This window comes from Typopeltis vanoorti, chromosome 7 (assembly GCF_054136105.1).
Source record: "Typopeltis vanoorti isolate ZY-2024b chromosome 7, IOZ_Tvanoo_1.0, whole genome shotgun sequence".
In the NCBI taxonomy this organism is placed as follows: Eukaryota; Metazoa; Arthropoda; class Arachnida; order Uropygi; family Thelyphonidae; genus Typopeltis; species Typopeltis vanoorti.
The window spans coordinates 18639730-18660351 of NC_143555.1; the positions used below are offsets into that span (position 1 = coordinate 18639730).

Consider the following 20622-nt stretch of genomic DNA (forward strand, 5'->3'; position numbering starts at 1 on the left):
CTAAGTGTAATTGGCTACACTGAATAAAAATGTCGATGGAATTATTTCCGTTATAACAGAACAATTAACAATATTGGAAGAAAATATTTCAAGTTACTTTCCTTCCTTAAATACACACAATTATGACAAAATTTTGTTACAGTTTTCAACATCATATTTGTGTGAGCTCTGTTTCTCAATATTAACCCATATAAAAACTAAAAAAACGTGAAAGACTTACTAATATAGACAAAGAAATGAGGGTAGCTATATCACATATTGGACCTGATATTGCTGAAATCTGCAAAAGCCGAAAAGCTCAAGCGTCGCATTAAAATAAGTTTCATTTTTATAAAAGGCAAGTCCATGCATATTTTTATTGTTAGGTTTATGACCCTAATGCTTTTGGTGTTCCCCAAATTTTTCTTATAATCAAAAATGTTCCGTGACTTTGAAAAGGTTAAGAACCACTGCTCTAGATATTGATCTTCCTCTGGAGTCTTTTTCCTGTCATGCTGGAATCAAACATATACTTTTGTAGCATTTCCTCCCCCATTCTGTTTAAGTGATTATGAAAATTTGATTAACTCTGCTTATTTTGAATTCTAAAAATACAAGGTTCCTTCCTATTATTTTCATTTTTAATATGGTTATGTCAGTTATGCCATGTGCTTACTCTTCTAATTTTTTCTCAGAATTCTTATACCTGTAGTTGTTAGAACTCGATCGACTGTATTATTTCTAACCCAACTTTCACATCGATAAATTAAAATTGGTTTGAACACTATCTTGTATACTGCGTAGTTTAGTATTTTGGATAATTTTGGTAATTTCGTATTCCATATAAATTTATTCAACTGGTTTTTCCCATACCAGTGATTATTCCATTTCTCACTTCCATATTTAATTTTCCATCTTCACTAAAAATTGTGTCTAAATAGCTGAAATATTTTGTTCTATAGGTTCTCCATTGAGAATGCATCTGAAGTTTTCCATGTTCCAGTCTGTTTTCAGGCCAAATCTGTCACACAATTTAGTTAAGGAATCTTGGACACTTGTACTGGATTTATTTAAGAGTACATCGTTATCTGCATAAAGCAAAGATCTAAGTTTGATATATCCGATTTTAGAATTATGTTAATATCATATAGATGATGAATAATAGTACAGATCGCGTGCACCTTTGTCTTATATCTGGTTTTACATGAAACCATGTTCTCTGCCTGAACTGTCTTCAAGTCTAACTGCTGACTTACTAGATAAATATAGATTATATATTGTTCTGCATAAAGATCATTTAATTCATATAACTGTAGCGTTTTGAAATGATTTCCTCTTGCCACCTTGTCGTATGCGTTTTCCAGATCTACAAAACTTAAATATAGATTCTTGTTATATTCCAAGAATTTTTGAACTATTTGTCACGAACTGAAAATGTGATCGAATTTCCTGAATATAGATTGTTCTTCTTCACTTTTCTTCCACACCCTTTCATAGCCTCTTCTGGAGTATGCTTCTATAAATCTGAATTACAGAGAAATTTCACTAATGAGATTCTCTACCTGGAACACCGGTAGGGAAATTCCTCTGTAATTCTCGCATTGTTTTATTTTCCTCTATAGGCGCTCTACATGGGTGGTCTGAAAAGTTCTCGGCCTCCACCATAGATAGCAACATTATCTGCAAGATTTTTTTTTTCTAAGTTGGTACATCTGTCATAAGCATCCATGTAACATTGCAAGTCACTCAAGTAGTTTTTTTTATACAGCAGTCTGAAGCAAAAGTGTTGTGTGTATCCCTTGAAATGGGTAAAATTCAGTATCGTGCGATTATAAAAATCTTTGTAAAAGAAGGTTTAAAACGCCAACAGAAATTCATTCGTTGTCCATAAAAGTTTATGGGCACTCTTCTCCTTCATTTTTGGCAATTAAGAAATGGGCTGCCGAGTCTAAACGTGGACGTACCAGTCCTGAAGATAATCCATGTGAAGGACGTCCAAAAAGTAACAACACCAGAAATCATTGATCAAGTGCACGATATGCTGCTGGGTGACCGGCGAGTCAAAGTGCATGAAATTTCTGAGATTATAGGCATTTTAAAAGAACGTGTAGGATATATTTTGCATGAAGAATTGCAAATGAAAAAGCTTTGAGCAAGATGGGTGCCTCACTTGCATGAAAATCTCTGAACAGTGCTTGGAGCGTTTTAACAAGAATAAAACTGATTTTGTGTGTCGATTTACTATGGATGAGACTTGGATTCACCATTACACACCAGAATCCAAACAGCAGTCAAAACAGTGGACAGAAGCCAGTTGTTCAGCGCCAAAGAAGACAAAGTCATGGCATCGGTGTTTTGGGATGCTAAAGGCATTTTGTTTATTAATTATCTTGAAAAGGGTAAAATAATAACCGGGGAATAGTATTCCGATCTTTTAACCAGACTAGACGGTTAAAAATCATCTTTCATCAGGACAATGTACCTACCCACAAAGGTGTTTTGGAAAAATTAAGGGATCTGCACTATAAATTGTTGGAACACCCACCCTATTCCCTAGATTTGGCTCCATCTTAATTTTTCTTTTCCCAAAACTAAAAATCTTCCTCGCTGGTCAGCGTTTTTCTTCGAATCAAGAGGTGATTGCAGCTGTAGAGGGGTATTTTGCAGATCTTACTGGGAACACTACAGGGACGGGATAATGGCGCTGGAATAAATGTATTAGTCTTAAGGAAGAATATGTTGAAAAATAAATAATAATTTTGAAATTATAAATTGGTTTTTTCATTGTTGGACCGAGAACCTTTCAGACCACCCACGTACTTCAATCATCCGAATCTGACCAATCCTTCTGAATTATGCAGTTCAGCTACAGTAAAATTCCTATACATCCTTATTGGGCATTTATGGATAAATATTATCTACTCCAACTGCCCTTTCACATTTCTCGTTTTTGATGGCTTTTCTACTTCAAGGATTGATCTGCACTTACGACTGCATTCATCATGAATATTTCCCACTACAGTTCTATCCCTCTAATAATTTAAATAAGTTTTCACATTAATTATTCCATACATCCAGAATATCTTTATCATCTCTAATCTTTTTATAGTACTCTTTCCTCTATTAAGAAGCTTCTTCCATAGCCTTCAAAATAGTTCGCCACTTTATCTATGTATTTCATATTCTTACCAAAGTTTGCCCATGACTTTTATTTGCTTTTGTACAAAGCTTAGCTCTGTCCTCTCGCAGGACAACAACTTCTGGCTTATATGCAAAGAACTTTCGATATGCTTTCTTTTTTTCCAGGACTGTCTCTAACTGATGTCCATCATTGAATTCTCATTTTTTATCCCGATGAAAAGAACTTCACCACATTCCTCTCTATATGAATCAATGATTTCTTCAGTTCTTCAGACTCAGAGAGTCTGAAAAACAAGTTTTTGAAACTGTTTTTCTGGAATATTTTTATAGTTGAGTATTCACTTCACCTGTAAAGGAATTTAATTATTTTTTTAAAACTTTCTTATATATATTTATTTTTTTCTTATCAATACGATATTAATTTTATCCTGCTTAAAAGTGAGTCATGATCAGCTGCAATTTCAAATCGACTGTATACACTTGTATTAACTAGTGTAAAGATATCGCTATCAACAATAACATACTCAATAAGACTATGTTATTTTCCCGAAACATTTCTACATGCATAGTATATTCATTTCCTACATTGCTGTTTAAATCTCCAACAAGGAACCAGGTTTTCTATTTTCTTTATATCAGCTACTTTCTCTAATGACTGAAAAATTCCTCCACATCTTCCGTAGGAGAACCTTTCATTGTCCAATTCCCCCCTATTGAAATTTGCCCACATAACTCTACTTGAAAATGCATACCAATCGAGAGTTTATCTTCATGTTTGGTGTTGAATGCTATCTCTACTCCTTCCTTGCTCAGATTACTATTGCTCGAATATACAGAGGAAGAATATCAGAACAAGCGGTATTCGCTTGTTCTGATCTTCTTCCTCTCAGTACCAGTTATGTCCATGTGGTACATTTCTAGCAATTTTGCCATACTACCACATTTCCGTTGATAATTCTTATTAATGTGATGGCTCCTATTTTCAATTCCTCTAACGTTGTGCTTGCTCCAGTAGTTAGCTTTTCACTGTTCGCCTGGTTCCCTTAAGAAAACGGCAGAGCCCTTTGTTTAACCGGGACACCCCAGCCGGCATAGAATTGTATCATCATTGTTGTTTATGGTTTAGGCCAATACAGATGGCAGTTTGATCGGCTAAGTCCTAATTTCGTTTACTTACGAGGCACATCACACGATGGTGAGGATTCGATATTACTTTAGAAGCTCCAATCGTTCTGCGTATTCCTTAAAATGCTATGCGGGGACCTCATCTCAGTTATTTGACTTTCACCTTAAGCGCTCCAGTTAACTTCGTGTTTTCTCTTTATCACACTATTCTCGGTATACAAGATACTATTACACGCGGCCATCCTAGTTAATAGTTTCGGAGCTGCTATTAACAACCTGTATGCTGCCAGTTATCTCCGTTCGAAGTCACTCAGATCACAAGCTTTGCCTATACCAAACTGGTCTACTACCTCTTTATTGCTGGTGCTTGGTACGTGACTAGTTATATGTAATTGATAAATCCCATTTATATTATAAGAATGTCTGATATTTTGTGTACTGAGCATACAACACATTTATGAAAAACATAAAACAGTAAAAACAGTAAAAGGATTATCAGAGAGATTATTCTTATGAAAAATGCTTTATTTGACATTGCAACTTATTTAATAAACAAGAAAATGATACATATTTTACAGCCAAATAGGCAAACTGATAATTTTCTCTGTAACACTTCAACAAGAAGTTTCGAAAAATAGTTAGCCAAGCCTTTCGAAGGCCTCGGTCAACTAGACCAGTCCGGTTAAGCGTTTCTCAAGACCGTCATTACGACATTTACTAGAGGCTTTAATTGACTTGAAAAAGTGAAATGTTTGGTCTTAATAGGTTTTACTGGGGTTTGATTAGCCTGAGAGCGCTGTTGCGAACTGCAGATTTTTCTCAGAGATCGGCCAGATAAAGATTACGAAATTCTTGTTGATTTTATATGGTCAAAATTTATTTAAGTAAGAATAATAATCCCTACGCTAAACGACATGGACACAATAACGTTTGCAATATAAAACTTCAAAAGTAAATCTTCAAAAGTAACTTCTTTTGAAATGCCATAGAATAGCTGAATTTAAATCAACTTATTGGGAAAAAAGAACATAACATATTAGTCGTATTATGTAAATTAAAAAAATATATAAAAAATGTGGGTTCAACAACTAAAGAGGTTGTTATTATAATTAAGCTTTAACGATATATTACATTATTTAGTATGTCTTCTTAGAGTAATAAAAATGTATCTGTGGTTGATATTTCACGTTAATACATTATTCATTAATATGGAAATGCAACTGTGGCCAAACTGATCTATCAATTATTGATAATGGCAAATATAATAGCTAGGCCTTAAAAACAGGCTTGACTTATACTAAAGCTAATTTCCAAGGACTAGTTATATTAAACAGTGAATACAAATACATTTTCTAATGATCTCTAATTTCTAGAAGACGCTTTAAAAGTTTTGAAAATGCTACACAAAATGCTATTTGAAAATAGGCCTGAAAATAATTACAAATATTGTAATTATTTTATGATAATCATGTGCTGAGACTATATTTCTCATGTAAGTTATTATCGGCATTCCGCTAGGAAACTCAAATAAAGACAGATGGCAACGGCGTATGCCTACTCACTAATTATCCAAATTCATATTTGATGCTTTTACAGCATGTAATTACTAATAAATGTGTTTATGGTCAATGTTATGTTTGTAAAGATAAAAACCAGACCAGAGTACTCGGCGAAAAACCAACGCTCTCAGCCACAGTGTATGTCCAACCAACTCAGTGCTGTAAAAAAAAAAAAAAAAATGAACAGTTTGTGAATCATATAGTGAGCAGTTAACACTATGACCAAAGCAACGCGTATAACAAAGTTACCATCCCATACATCAGCTGGTGTGCGAATTCCTGCTCACAGCTTACACCCCTCCCCCCCTTCAATTTTTCGCATATCTTTTATATTTTATTTTATTTCATACACAGATATTTATAGACAAGCATATAACATCAAAATGTTCAATTTTAAATTAGATAATAATTAATACACACTTTCTCATTAACCTACACAACATCAATAGCTATGGTCTAAGCCTTTCGTTTCGTAATAATATTGCTAACCGTCAACTCTCACTGGAAAAAAAAAAAAAAAGAAGAAAAACCTTCGTATATTTGTTCTCTCTTCTTATTATGCCCCCAATAGATCCCGGTTCAGAAAAGTGCAACTCCTGTTATAACTAAACTTTATTTGAAATCGCTGTCTCCTATAAGATAGCACCAACAAATTTCACCTAACTAAGCCGATTCTTATAAATGCCACAATACAATTTGTCCTAGCACTTAACGAATCTTCCCTCAACACCTTCGATTTTCTTGACACCATTAAAATCCTGCGTGAGTAAAGCTGACGGTGAACTATAATCCTATATTAGCTGATCGTATACATGCATTGTATTATAATTTTTTCTTTCAGTCATACAATCTGCTCTGATTTACTAGTCGACTTTCCGATATGATTCTTGATTTTAAAATTCCCTGTCAACCAAAATACTCAAATCCCCGTATTCATCAACTCTTTTTAAAACCTGTCCGTTCATCTAATACCTAATATCCAACTAATACTACTTTCTTACCAAATCTCATATACATACATTTGTTCGCAATTTAAGTTCTCTTCCAGTCTTTTATGTCATTTGTAAAGAACTGACATCATCACTTTTCCCCAACTTCATGTCATCAGCAAAGAAAGAAATTTTACTCTTAATATTTGCACCTCAACCATTTATGAATATATTAACTAACAAACAATCTCACACCGAATCAGGGATATTCTCTCGCCAAACCAACTAGCTCTTAGAAGGCTCCAGTTTAAGCACGATAGGTCGTCTATCAGTGAAACAGTTTTCCAGTTAGTTACGTAAACATGAATACCTATTTGTCGTATTTTAACCAGCAAGTTGCGTGGAATGCATTCATGCAATCTGAATAAAGCACATCTTAGCTCTACCATAGTTTACACTACTGAACAAAATTAGGTATGTTGGTGTACAACAGAATAACTAAATTGAGGAGACTGCGAGAAAAGTTGGATAGGTATAAGAGACATTACACAGCTGTGTATAAGAATTATCAAAAAGATCACATTACAGACGTCGACACAATATTATTATTTGACACCTCCAGGGAGTCCAAGGACTCATCGAGGGAGCGTGTGCCAACAGCATCGAACGATTGTTCCCCTTCCAACTACCAATCGCGCTCAAACTTGCTTAACTTTTTTGCGTGAGCCATTAATAGCAGAGGTTCTATGGTCATATAACATCAGTACGGCATCTCTAACGGCTAAATAGGCCTGAAAGCAGCGAGCCATATATAAGAGTGTTTATAAGATTCTGTGGCAACCAATCCCATTCTTCCATAAGTGCAGACTAGCTCACCAAGTGACAGAGGCGGTGGCTGTCGGTAGGAATTGCGACGTCCAAGGGCGTCCCACACTTGTTCCATCGGATTTAAGCCTGATGATCGTGCTGGTCACAGCAGTCGTCGGACACCAATAGTCTAAAGATACTCCACCACTTGAGATCTATGGGCGGTGTCACTGTCAGGAATGAAAAGAAGTCTGCGCAAACCGCACCCGTACAAAATCGTATATAGGTCTTGAGGATCTGTTGTCGATACCACTATGCAGTTATGGTATACCTATCTAAAACATGAAGAAGGGTGCACTTGTTGGAAGGATAGTACCACATTCCTCGTTCTTTCCAGATCAAATAAAGTCTAGAATCCGTTTGTAGCTAAAAGTACTTTTCAGAGAACAGAACTACACCACATTTTCAGGGTTCCAAATCATATGTTCATGGCAACAGTTTCGACACGCTCTGCAGTGGTTTGTTAATGGGATACATTCCTTGAGTAGTCCAATAGAGACAGTTGGTGACAGGACATCGCTAGGTGTCCTGCTCTTAAAGAAGCAAGTAAAGGTCTGTGCAGCATTTGTGCGATCTGTTGAGCTATAGATTTCTGTAGTTTCTATTGATGCTTTGACTTTGCATGTCAGAATGTCTATTGAAATATTTGCCTAGGGAGAAACTATTAAAAATAAATATTTATGAAAAACATTTTCTGTTAAATTTATCGAGCAGTGTATTTTATTTCATGAGTTTTTCATAAAAAATAGAGAAAAATAATATAATATATCGTTCCTTAATGAATCCAACAGATGAAACTATGTTCTGTCCTACTCAACAAGTGATACCTATCCAGAATATTCAACATTGACATAAATAAGATTCCCAATGATCGCTCCATTGCCTTGTCTATAATATAAATTAGACTAACTGGAATTTAATTCTCCATGCGATGAATTATACTAATGAACTGCAATAATCTTGCAAATTTCCTATAAGATTACCAATGTCTCTGATTCCCTGAGATGACCAAGAGTGGAACGATTAACTACCAAAGGAGATATATCATCGATACCGCAAACCTTACTAATTTCCAAATCATTTAAGATATCAACTTCTCCCGCCTCATTACGCCTTATAAAACTTGCTTCTCACGCAGTACTTACACTCGCGAAATACTTTTAATAAGTATTTCGCACGTCTTCTACACTCCTGCTAGATCATTCAAAATTCCTCTCGAAGAGCTGGTTACACTTAATTCGTTTTTATTATTTTTCTTACCGATTTTTATATACTGTAAAAGAGTTCGGCAAGATATCTATACAAGAGTTACATGAATATTGGTTCTGATATTCAAAGATATTACGGATATAGAAACAGACCGAAATCAATAGTACATCTAGACTTCAGTTTTGACAGGGAAGATTCATGAATAAATTAAAAAAAAAAAAGAAAAAAAAAGACGATTGAAAAATCCTTACCAGAAATTTTAATACTTTTTTATTTTATACGTGAATCCTACCCACGAAAGGCTGAAATGTAATGATACTGTAGGCCAAGGATTACTTAAATCGGAAATACTTCTCCAAGGACCAAAAGAGTGTGTTTTTCAAACTGCTTCAAGCTTTAGTAAGCTTGATGTTAGTCTCACACTGGAAGATGAAATTCATCTGCTACCTATAAGACATTCATATTTATTCAGAAGTAGGATATATAGCCTATTGGTTCAAGAGCAAAGACGATATCTAGTTGATTAAACAATTCCAGCACCTTACTGACAGCTTACATTAATACGCCATAAAAATGCCAATTAATTTTTGTTCCTTTCTGAATCAGCCAATGTATCATTGGCTGGTTCCAGTGATCGGAGTGATGGTCTCACACATGGCGATAAACATCGTCTACCATCTAAAGATATTCGCAGACATTCAACTGTAGCATAGGCCACAGAAGAATTCGAATAAACAGCCTGTTGGTTACAGAGGCGATACATTAGCTATCGGCTAATCAGGCCACTGGATAGCACACCCACTCGCCCTTGGATTTTAGTATTAGTAGCAAATAGTAATGTTCATTAAAATACAATATAATAAGTAAAAATGAGAAAATATATTACCCTTATTGACAATCTTACAGGAGAAAAAGGTAAGAAAATGAACAGAGACCATTATAAAAGATTCTGTTTTTCACTGTAATTGCATTTTAATAATAGCATCATATTACCACACAACCGAATCTAGATACATTGTTGATGTATGCATTGCATCATATAGTTTTCTCTTGCGTAATTTTTGTCACTAAACTGGTCATTGCAACAAAAACTTAACTCGACAAATTTTATTAGAGATCTACATACCAACTTTCATTAAATTCCCTGCAGTGAGAGTGGAATTATCACTATCCTTTCGAAACATATGGCATTTTTGCAATAAAAATAGCTCAATCGAAACCAAAATTAATGTGGTGAACAAATTTCAGAGGCCATCCTTCAAATAAGGCACAAAATTTTTAAATGCCATCCGACCACAGGAAATGTTATTAAATTCTGTTAAATATTGTCAATAAAAATACTCCGAATTAAACAAACAAGTCAGTGTTTTGGAATCAGAACATGTGAATTCTTATTGTACTTCCAGAATGGTAGATATCAGAACGAGATACGCCATTTAGTAATATGGGAGTTTATACAGAAAATGGGCGAAGCAAAATTGTCCGCAACTGTTGCTTTAGAAACGTATTCACTTCTTTTCTCCTCTCCATTTCAGCAAATTATTATTTCTCTAAAGTAAGTAGGCTTAACACAGTTAATGATTTATGGTGATTTCACGATTCACATCAACGCAGGTACAAATATGAATACAATCAAAAGAAAATATATTGTTTTACCCGTTTTGTGAAATATTAACTTTTCCACTTTTCTCAAGTAAAAAACAGATAGCATCCCCCCCCCCCTTTTTTTTTCTCCTTCTGAAAACGTTTTGTTACAACTACGATACAATTATCAATAATTATACATGAAGTGCTAAATTAAATGGAAGCTAATGAAACTAATCAGGGCTACACTCAAACGGAAATAATTCACGAAATCTATTAAAATGTTGATAATAGTTTTACCAGTATTCATCTTGTGTATAAAAGGTAGGCATTTTATAACTAGACGTGCAATTTTATTAGGCTTGCTTCAATAGTTGCTTAAAAACAAGTAACGTTATGTTTTGTAATTTTGTTTACATTTTTCTGCTGTGTAGTTCACCATAATTATACGAATGCTCAGAAAATGATGTTTGTGAAATGAAATATATTTTATTCTGTAATATATGGAAAAATCAACAGGTATTATGTGAGATGTCTTCCTCTCTCGCCACAATCATCATATAATGCTCAACTATGAGAGTAAATGTTTGTAACTAGTTAGGATATTTCTAAAATTAAAACCGTCATGCTTTTGAATCTGAATTGCAAAATATATTTATTTTGATATACTTTGTATGCGTGTGTGTAATGAAGGAAGAAATTAATGCATTTTCCTTATTTTAGAAAAAAAGATCTTTCTCTCTCCCTCTCTCTCTCTCACACACACAGGTTGTTTTTCGCCACACTGCATGGTTTATAATTCATCAGAAACTTTACCTCCAGGGAGGAAGTTCGGAACGATTTTTAGTGCTATCCTCAGGTAGTCGTTTTAAAAAGTGAGAAATGCATTAACAAGAGAGTAGATCAGAATGGTGTGGTACTCACGTAATGAGTTGTAACGTCGGATTATATTCTCTAAAAAAGTATTTTGAGGAGCAACGAGACCCCGTCTTCCGCCTGGCATCTTCTCATTCCGTTTCCAAGGTAAGCCCGGCTTAGTTGCGCCGAAAACTTACGGCGGGAAGAGAAAGACTTCCATCTACAATGGTTTAGTCCTTCCCCAAGCAGCTTCGGTCAAGTGGTGTGAAAATACCACCAGGGCGATATATCCTAGAAATGTGGATTTCTCCGTCATGTTTGTCACTTATGGTAGTTTGATAGCGGATGGCGACTGTCATCTCAAATGAAAACCTTTCCTTATATCACGAACATAAAATCAGAGTAAGTAATTGAATAAAGACAATAAACGTACACAAATACACAGACTGCCTATCGAACAGGTGAAACAAAAAAGACTATTCAGAACTATTCAGACACACTATTAAGCACCTTACTGCCTCAGCTAGCTCCAACAAATGCCTTCTAGGCGCATGCCCGTTCCCATAGCAACCTCACCAAGTTCTGGCTGTCTCTGACGCAGTCTCTAACAGCATTAGTTTTCCGTTAGTGTAGTCATGTGATACCTCCCTGAATAGTGTTAACCAAATAGAGTTCATACAAGTTCTTTAGGCAATGAATCTCACCTGTAGGGTTTCTTCTTATCCGAATCACCCTGTGAAACAGCTTCTTTACTAACCAATACATCACGTTTCCTAATCTTCACAAAAGAGGGGGGGAGGGGATTCGCTCCCTCTCTCTAGCGCGCGCGCACACACTTAGAATTACAAATAAAATTATTATTACTAAAAACTGTGAAGCGCAGTCATAAGTAAATGTCTGTCATAAATATGACACGAGATCAAAAAAGTTTGTTCATTACACAACGTAACAGTGAAAACAATAACCTGCCTTTCAACCACTGAGTTCGAATTTTTCACGCTAAACCGTTAAGCTTCTGTGCCCATCAAAACTTCACTGTTTTTACAAACGGGCTTAATGTAGTTCTCAATTATTTTGCTATGGTTTATCAACAATCCATAGCAACAAAGCTATGGATTGTTGCCATCACGAGCGGTTATGTTTTATTGAACTTGTGGTTACATTAATAACAAATCAAATTATGTTTATGCAAAACGGAAGGGACGTATATTTATCATACGGCTCTAAAGTTGGAGCGCTTCATTTGTCTGAAGTTCAACTGCGAAGAAAACGTTTGTTACACTTCTTTTGTAGCAAGCGCCTCTCTCTCTCTCGCACACACGCCGAGTTGGCATATTAACTGATTACGTAGTTCGCTTTCGTTTAAGTTATGCAGTTAGCAATAATCTATATCATCATAGAAGAGCCAGTTTATGATGATGATGATGGTGGTGGTGGTGGTGGTAGTCACCAAAATATGTCTATAAACATAACATCTATTTAAGTTAAGGGATATTATCCCATATTGTTTCTTAGCCGAATAAGAAACTCAAAGAGTTTCATGCCGAATATAGAAACTATGTAAAGTTCGGCGATTCCAAGCGTAAGCAAATACCTGGATAGTGCAGCTATTGCTGAAAATAATATGCAATATTATTACTGAAAGACATTTCTGTACATACGTGTATACTAATACCATTAATCATAGAGCTTTCTCAAGCTATACATAGCATTATTATTGTTATACTACAACTTTACAAGAACGAAAAATTCTGGTTCTTCTTAACAGCTTTATTTATTTATTTTTATCTCGGCCTCATGACCAAAGTTTAATACTGTTATAGGAAGCACTCACTAGTCAACTGAAAGATCTTCTTTAATGCAAACCGAGGAAAAGCAAAACTGGTTAAAATAGGTTTTTTTGCAAGACACTGTGCTTATCGGATCCTTCGCATGCAACATTTACTTCTTCCTATAAATGATGTCTGGAAGAAAGCAGGGTGACTGCGACAGAAGCCATTCGATATTTTCACTAAACACGATCTGAAAACTGTATCGAAATATTCAATGTAGAAAAAATAGAAGTATTGGGTTGAGTTTTTACTTAACAGTGATACAGCTAATGCGATTGGACCATTGTATTATATCATTGCATATGTTCGCCAGGTAAAGAATCCTAGTTTCCAGACAAAAGTCGTCCCACCTACCTCTGAATATAAATAACCGAACTTTCGCTGAAAAAGTTTAACAATGTCAATTTCCACGACAGGATTCGAACTCAATTTTTTTCAACCAGAAGTAGTTATACATTTATGAGGTATTTTAGTAATGTAATAAATGGAAATGCACGAACATTCTTGAAAAAATTGCACAGGGACAAAACAAGCAGGTCCATTATTTTGGAACTTTCAGTTGGAACCGAGATCCCAAACTCCATGTGCACATAAAACTGTAAGTCAGCGTGAACGCGCAAAGTTCGGAAAAGCAGCATGGTGTTAAAACCTCATTCAATATAATTTTGAATAGGGCTTCAACAGGTTTTAACTCTGGCAACTGCTAAGTATGAAAAGATTGAACTAGTACTCAGCAAATTTATAAGGGACAATGGGTCATTTGGACGCACTCCTTTGCTTTGTTCAGCCATTAGGTATGTTGGGGGTTTTGTCACAGGTGTGGTCCTGTGTAATTTCCACCGATTACGTTAGTATTTATTTATTTATCTGTATATGTAAATTAACTAATTGTAATAAAATTAAATAGGGCATGCTCGAGCTTCTCCAACAAAAAATGAGAGACCTTTTCTGTCAGATTACAGAAAACGTCTATGCAGTAGAAGGATGTAGTATTTTACCTCTTGCAAAGAGACTAAAAGCGTACGCAATTCGAAAGGGAAAAAAATTAACAGACACACTATGATCTTTGTTATATGCATTAATCTAACCAATTTATGAAATTCAGAAAAAGTGATTTTTACCAAATTCTAAAGCACAGCTCCTGTATGCTGCTGTTTATAATAGTAATTCCACACGGGAAATTGTGCAACTTATAATAGGCTACTGCCGTGGATTGGACCAGGAAGTTGAAGAGAAAGAATAACGTTGTTAATATTGGATTTGAAAACCTGCATATTGTAACTTTTATAAAACACATAAAAAGGGTATTATTTCAGAGAGAGAGAGCAGATTTAGTGGAAAGTATGACGAATTCCCGATCCTAATTTTAAAAGATATCACTGTAGAAATATCTTCAGCAAATATAAACAACAAAACCTTAACGTATGTGTGAAAGAGAATAAAGTGCGTTGGAGAGAAGCGAATCTAATTTTTGACATCTGTACCAAACTAAGTATTTTTTGGGAGATTTTAAGGACACTGATCAAGAACAATATACAATGGTCGAATGGATTTATGATTTGTATTAGAGCTAACACTTACTCATAAGTAAAGTAACGAGCTGAAGATAAGAACTTAATTTCTGGGATTAGGTTTTCGTTTTCTGCTATTGGATGCTAGAGATGATAACTGTGATGCCTTCAAGCTAAGAAAGGTTGGAAGATAGAGTTACCCAAAGAAGAGAAATCTCATCTTATATATATAAATTTTGACTAATGTCCACAGTTGGAATAAAATAAAGTGTCCCTGTCTCAAAAAAAAAAAAAAAAAAAAAAAAAAAAACCCTTGGTAATCAAAGTTATCAGTTGAGAAGTAGTTATTTTAGCAGTTTTGTCGATATGTAGAATCGGAATTTTTTAAATAAGAAAGAAGGGTGCAATGCACTGTCATGGCAAAATGATGGTCTGTGTCTGCAACAATTGGAGTGGACTGTTCACGTACAGAAGGAACAGAGCAGGTGAAAGCCAAAGTCTTGTGGTATTAGTTATAAATTTTATTTCCATCCATTATCACATGTAACCTCTGACTGGAGAGAAAGCTGGCAACTCAACTAAGTTACCAGCTTTCTCTTGCTGCAGAAGTCTGAGGACTCAAACGATGGGAGCTTACTCAATATATCTTTATTCCAAACCAGTTCAAATGTCTTTGATATATCAAGAGCAGTCACTCGATTTACTCCAAACTCTTATAAGGCATTTATTCAAAGATAGGCAACTGGTTGTGAGTCGTTTGGAAATGCGACGGAAGCAGTTAAGGTTATGTCATGTCATATTATGTCTGTAAATTAAAATTCAAGCACAAGCATGAAACTGGCTCACATTTATTTGAGAGAGAAAAAAAAAAAGAATAAATGTCTTCAAGTTCTACAACACATGTCCTAAAGGAAGGTGGCATAACTCAGATATTTGTTCTTGATCGGCAGTGGTGGAATCCATAATGCTGATTCGCTTATCAGCTGAAGTTTCCGGGAAATTTTTCAGCTAATAAACGATCGTCTGAGAAGCCTACCAGTTCACTATTAATAAATTTCTCTTCTACTTTAGAAAGATTTGAAATAGAGGGCATGGATATCTAAAGTGGAAAAGAATCTTCCGTCTTTCTGGCGAAAAATTGAAGGCGGTATTAAATGATGTGATTATAGCATGGCACAAGAGACCAATACAGATTAATGTAAGAAGTGGACAAATTAGAAGTGAGACAGCGGAGATTTTCAGTGGTAAAGATACGTAGAATCATTCGAGTTAAAAAATCGCGAAAGAGGGTTGGTCTGAAGTTATGGCCAATAGTCTTTGCAAAGGACAAAGGACAATATGATGCATTTTCATTCTTTCGGCGCTTTCAAAATCAGTTCTGGATCTGTTTATAATTTTCTGAAACTATTTCAAGCTTTAGTTTGCACTTGGCACACATCTTGAAGAACCACGGATTAGATTGGGGACGAGCATTTAAACTGGATATCGAATAAAGGTTTCTACACTTACAAAAATTGTTTCATTGTTTATATTATGCATTCACTGAAAATGTTTGGAAGAAGTCTTCAACCAATCACGAAAGTCACGTTTTAAATATATTTTTTCCCCAGTATTTTATTTCATACAGGAGCAGGATAAAAACTCCATACCATTTCTGAAAATTGTTGTATTCATTTCGTGTATAAACAGATTTTGTATCATTGGATATCATGCTTCTTTATGGTTTTAGAAAATGACTCTTGATTATTGGCCGTTGATGCGCAATGCAGCTTTCCAAGTCGTCAAATTCTGCCTTCTCCAGATGTGGAAATACTCACCAACCCCCCTTTTTTGGGAAAAAAGGGGGGTTGGTGAGTATTTCCATATAAAAAGATACCTTTCTAGTAGGAGGAAAACGCCAAATCAGAGGCGTAGCTAGAGGGAAGCGAAGGGGGCGGCACTTTGAACATTTTTTGAACTTTTGCAGTTAATTCTAAAATACAGTCTCGAGAATTCAGTTCCAACTACTGTAATACTACAGCGAATTTTCCTCACAATTGCTATAAGTGTTGCTAGTTGTGAGAGGAGTTTATCTAAATAAAATTGATTAAGAATTACCTACATTAGTATGAAATAGACTTCGAAAATGTCTCGACGATTTTGCTTACAGAAAAGCAAGAAAAATAACATTTTAGAATGTTGAAATTAAAGTTTTACTTCAAAAATGAACATGTGTTTTAATTTATTTCCCTATACGTCGTTTTGATTTTTTGTAATATTTTTGGTGTGTATTGAGAGGGGCGGCAAACTCAGGGATTACCCCAGGCGGATAAAGCTCTAGCCACTGCAGCAAAGACTATGATTTCTATCAAATCTTCAAGTATACTGTGACGATCCAGGGCCGTCTTCGAGGGTTCAGCAATAAAACAGTTCCGTAGGTGGACTACCGGATAGCGTACAGAAGGCTTTTCGATCAGCTGGCGCACTATCCCAGTAGGGCACACAGTCGAGGCCACGTAAATAGCAAGGAAAAAAGGATACTTTTTCTCTTTCTCTCTGCACGGACCTTATCTAAGCATCTATCTCTTTTCACTTTATGCTCCTTTGCTCTTTTTCTCTTCATCACCTCTGAAATTATTATATCACACCTCCAGGGAGTCCAAAGGCTCATCGAGGGGGGGCATCAACTCTACAACTCTTCGTCTCACTACTCCATCAACCTTCATCATGTAACACCAGCGCCATCTACTGCCGACTACCACCACTAGTGCTTTCACAGACAATCACAAACATCCATGCCCACGGCAGGATTCGAACCCACAGCCTTTTGGCTGGAGAGCAGATACACTAACCACTCGGCCAACCAGCCTGACAATACTACCATAACATTAAACTCAAACAGATATAGTGTTGATGCGGTTAAAATAAATAGAAACCCTCATCAAAAGATCACTTCAAAATTTAAAACACTTCATAAAAAATCTCTTCCACACATGCTTTACCAACACCCAAATCTGTTCTTAACTAAATTCTAAATTCCAATTAATTACAATAATCATAGTCTACTTTAACTGTCCAAGCTACACTATATGATTCCTCTCACAAAAGGGTGGGTGGTATATGTCCTTTTTTTAGTTTGATTCTCCTTACGAGAAGATGCGAAATCTTGAATTACCTTTTTAGACCTTTTGTGGCTACAATTTCCTTGCTCCATTGCCTATCATTGGCAGTGGTGCACTCAGGATTTAATCTTGGAGGGGGCTGAGTGCTCAGGATTTAACCTTGGGGGGGGGCCGAAGTTGAGTAGACGTTTTGCGAATACACACTACACATCGCATACAACCTATAACTGAGCATCTGCAGTGATCGCTAATTCATAAGTAGCACACAACATATATAAAAAAAATGAATTTTAATTAGGAAAAGATTTCTGGAAATTTTTCTAGTGTTTTTTTCTTTTCTTTGGGGGGGGGGGGGCCAAGGGCACCCCCTCTGGGTGCGCCACTGATCATTGGTATGCTGTTTCTATCGCAGAAGACAGCAAAAGAATTATAGCCAATTCAGAATAACTGAACTCTTATTCTTGAAACTCGATATTTCCTGAAATTTAACCACAGTAACTGAAGTCATCTTCTTTGGTGTTTTAATGTATGCAAATCCAACTGGCTCCCTTTTACCCAATCAGTTGACATTTGCTGTAAGGAAGCAACGACCTAAAGCAAATAATTCATCTACATTGCTTCTCACCCAGCATTCTATATCTTTTCTTAACCACTTTTTCTTCCAGGTGCACTGTTCAGGTGACTTCTCTTGGCAATTCATCATAATCTCATACACGTTTTATCTTTGGTGCAAATGTCCTCCCCTAAACCATTAAAAATCGTATGTTTTTGCAGTACAATGCCAAGTGGGAAATTATCTGAGATTTTTACCCCTACTTTCCATGGTCAGGCTACTGTTTCTGGTTTCCAGATCAACAGATGTGAATCGTTCCTCAAGGTTCTGTTATTTCACCCATTCCTTTTCCTCATAGAGATAAATGACCTTCTCTCACTGTGAAACCCAATCTAGTTTTGCTGATGACAACACCCGCTATTCTTTCTACTCATATGACAAATCCTGAAGTACTCAAATGTCTCAAGCTTCAAGATCTAGTATCCCTAAAACTGATATCCATACAAAACTTTAATAGGGGTGATGACAACCTTGTCATCTTTAATGCTTCAAAACCACAATTTTGTCTTTTTTTCTTAAAAAACTGACTTTGATAATGCTTAAGCTTGACAGTGAAGCTGATCCTTTCCTGACATAATTTCTATGCATCCTCGGCTTCAAAAAAGAAACAAAAACCTTGGCATTGTTTTTTTCTCAAGATGTTCCTTTTTATCTGTGCAGATGCTAGCTTTAGAAATCCCAAATACCCCCCCCCTTCAAAAAAAAAAAATTGGAACACTGCTCTCACATTGGAGATGGTCCGCCCCAAACCTAAAAATTCTTGATGCTGTACAGAAGAGAAGTTCCACTAACTGAGCTCACAGACGGAGTGTTTCGGCAATGTGTATGTAAATATTTTCATTAGCGTTCTTCAGCAGAACTGGCATCATTCATTCCCCCCACCACCACCATTTTTACTATTATTACAATAATATAAGCAACAAGCTGTTCCAGCATCCATTTGCAGTGAATTGCTAACTCACTAAATCTGCAATTATTCATATTTCCTTCCATATACCTGTATTCTACGAAAGAAGTTTCTGCATGAAATGTTCACTAAAAACTTGGTTCAAAACCTATAAAACCACAAAGTGTTCACTAAGCTCTTGAGGTCTTCAAAAAGAATATCAATAGGTTAATTTTCTCTTGATCCTAGCCACAACACAGCATTGGTGTGCTGTAAGCAGTGCAGTTTACAGTGTGATCTGATGTTTTTTTTAAAAAAAATAATGCAGAAAAAAAAAGCTTTCTAAAATAGTAAATAAACGGCAGTGAATGTCCTGTAAATTGCATATTCTTCCAATTTGTATATATATTTTTTTATTTGACTTATAAAGATTCTTTGTATGCCTGACAAGATTTGAATTGAACTGACAAGATTTGTATGTCTGACAAGAAAAGGGAGGTCATGTTTTAGTAATCTACTTATACAATAAAGTGACTGCTTCCTTGGACAGAGAAGAAGGATACACAGTAATATACTTCGGATTTCGCAAAGGCTTTTGATAGAGTACCTCATGATAAGTTGACAGTCAAACTAGAGCAGATGGGGTTGGATATTAGATTAGTGCATTGGAATGGAGATTGGCTATCTGACAGGTATCAACAAGTTGTGTATGGGGGTGCGATATCTAGGAAAAGGAAAATCACTAGTGGAGTGTCTCAGGGGTCTGTTTTAGGGCCATTACTGTTTAACTTGTATATTAATGATACTGGTGAAGATTTGGATGGAGATATTCAGTTGTTTGTAGATGATGCAAAGTTGGGACGAACCATAAAGAGTAGTGAAGATGTTGTGGCCTTGCAAGTAGACTTGAATAAATTGAGTGATTGGGCATGGAAATGGGGATGTGAGTTCAATGTTGCAAAATGTAAGGTTTTAAAATTTGGAAAACAAAGATGGGATGCAGAATTTATGCTTGGTGAGAATATATTGTTGGAGGAAATAAGAGATCTGGTGGGGATGATAGTGGATAAGGATCTAAAATTTAGGGGACACATAGCTAAAATTGTGAATGATGCGGAGGACACTGATGTGTAGAAGTAGGGAGATTCTTGTTCCATTGTATAAGGCTTTGATTAGGCCACACATGGACTATTGTGCCCAGTTTTGGTCACCGGGTTTTCAGAAGGATGAAAAGATGTTGGAAAGGGTCCAAAGGCAACTGACTAAGGTAGTTTCTGAACCTCTGGAATGTTGACTATGAGGAAAGATTGAGAAGATGTAATTTGTAGAGTCTGGTGGAGAGGAGGAAGAGGGGAGATATGATAGAGACCTACAAGTTAGTAAGGGCTTGTTATAAGATCAATGGTGGAGAAGTTCTACAGAGAATAG

At 35.7% G+C, this 20622-nt stretch overlaps 1 protein-coding gene across 1 annotated transcript in view; it reads right to left on the reverse strand.

The window, feature by feature from the left end:
• LOC150104522 (potassium voltage-gated channel protein eag-like) overlaps positions 1-11396 on the reverse strand; it is an 86624-nt gene extending 75228 nt beyond the window's left edge. Inside the window, exon 1 of the mRNA XM_090395572.1 lies at positions 11318-11396. Coding sequence (XP_090251698.1) covers positions 11318-11396 — 79 coding nt within the window. The remainder of the gene's footprint in view (positions 1-11317) is intronic.
• Between the last annotated feature and the right edge of the window lie 9226 nt (positions 11397-20622).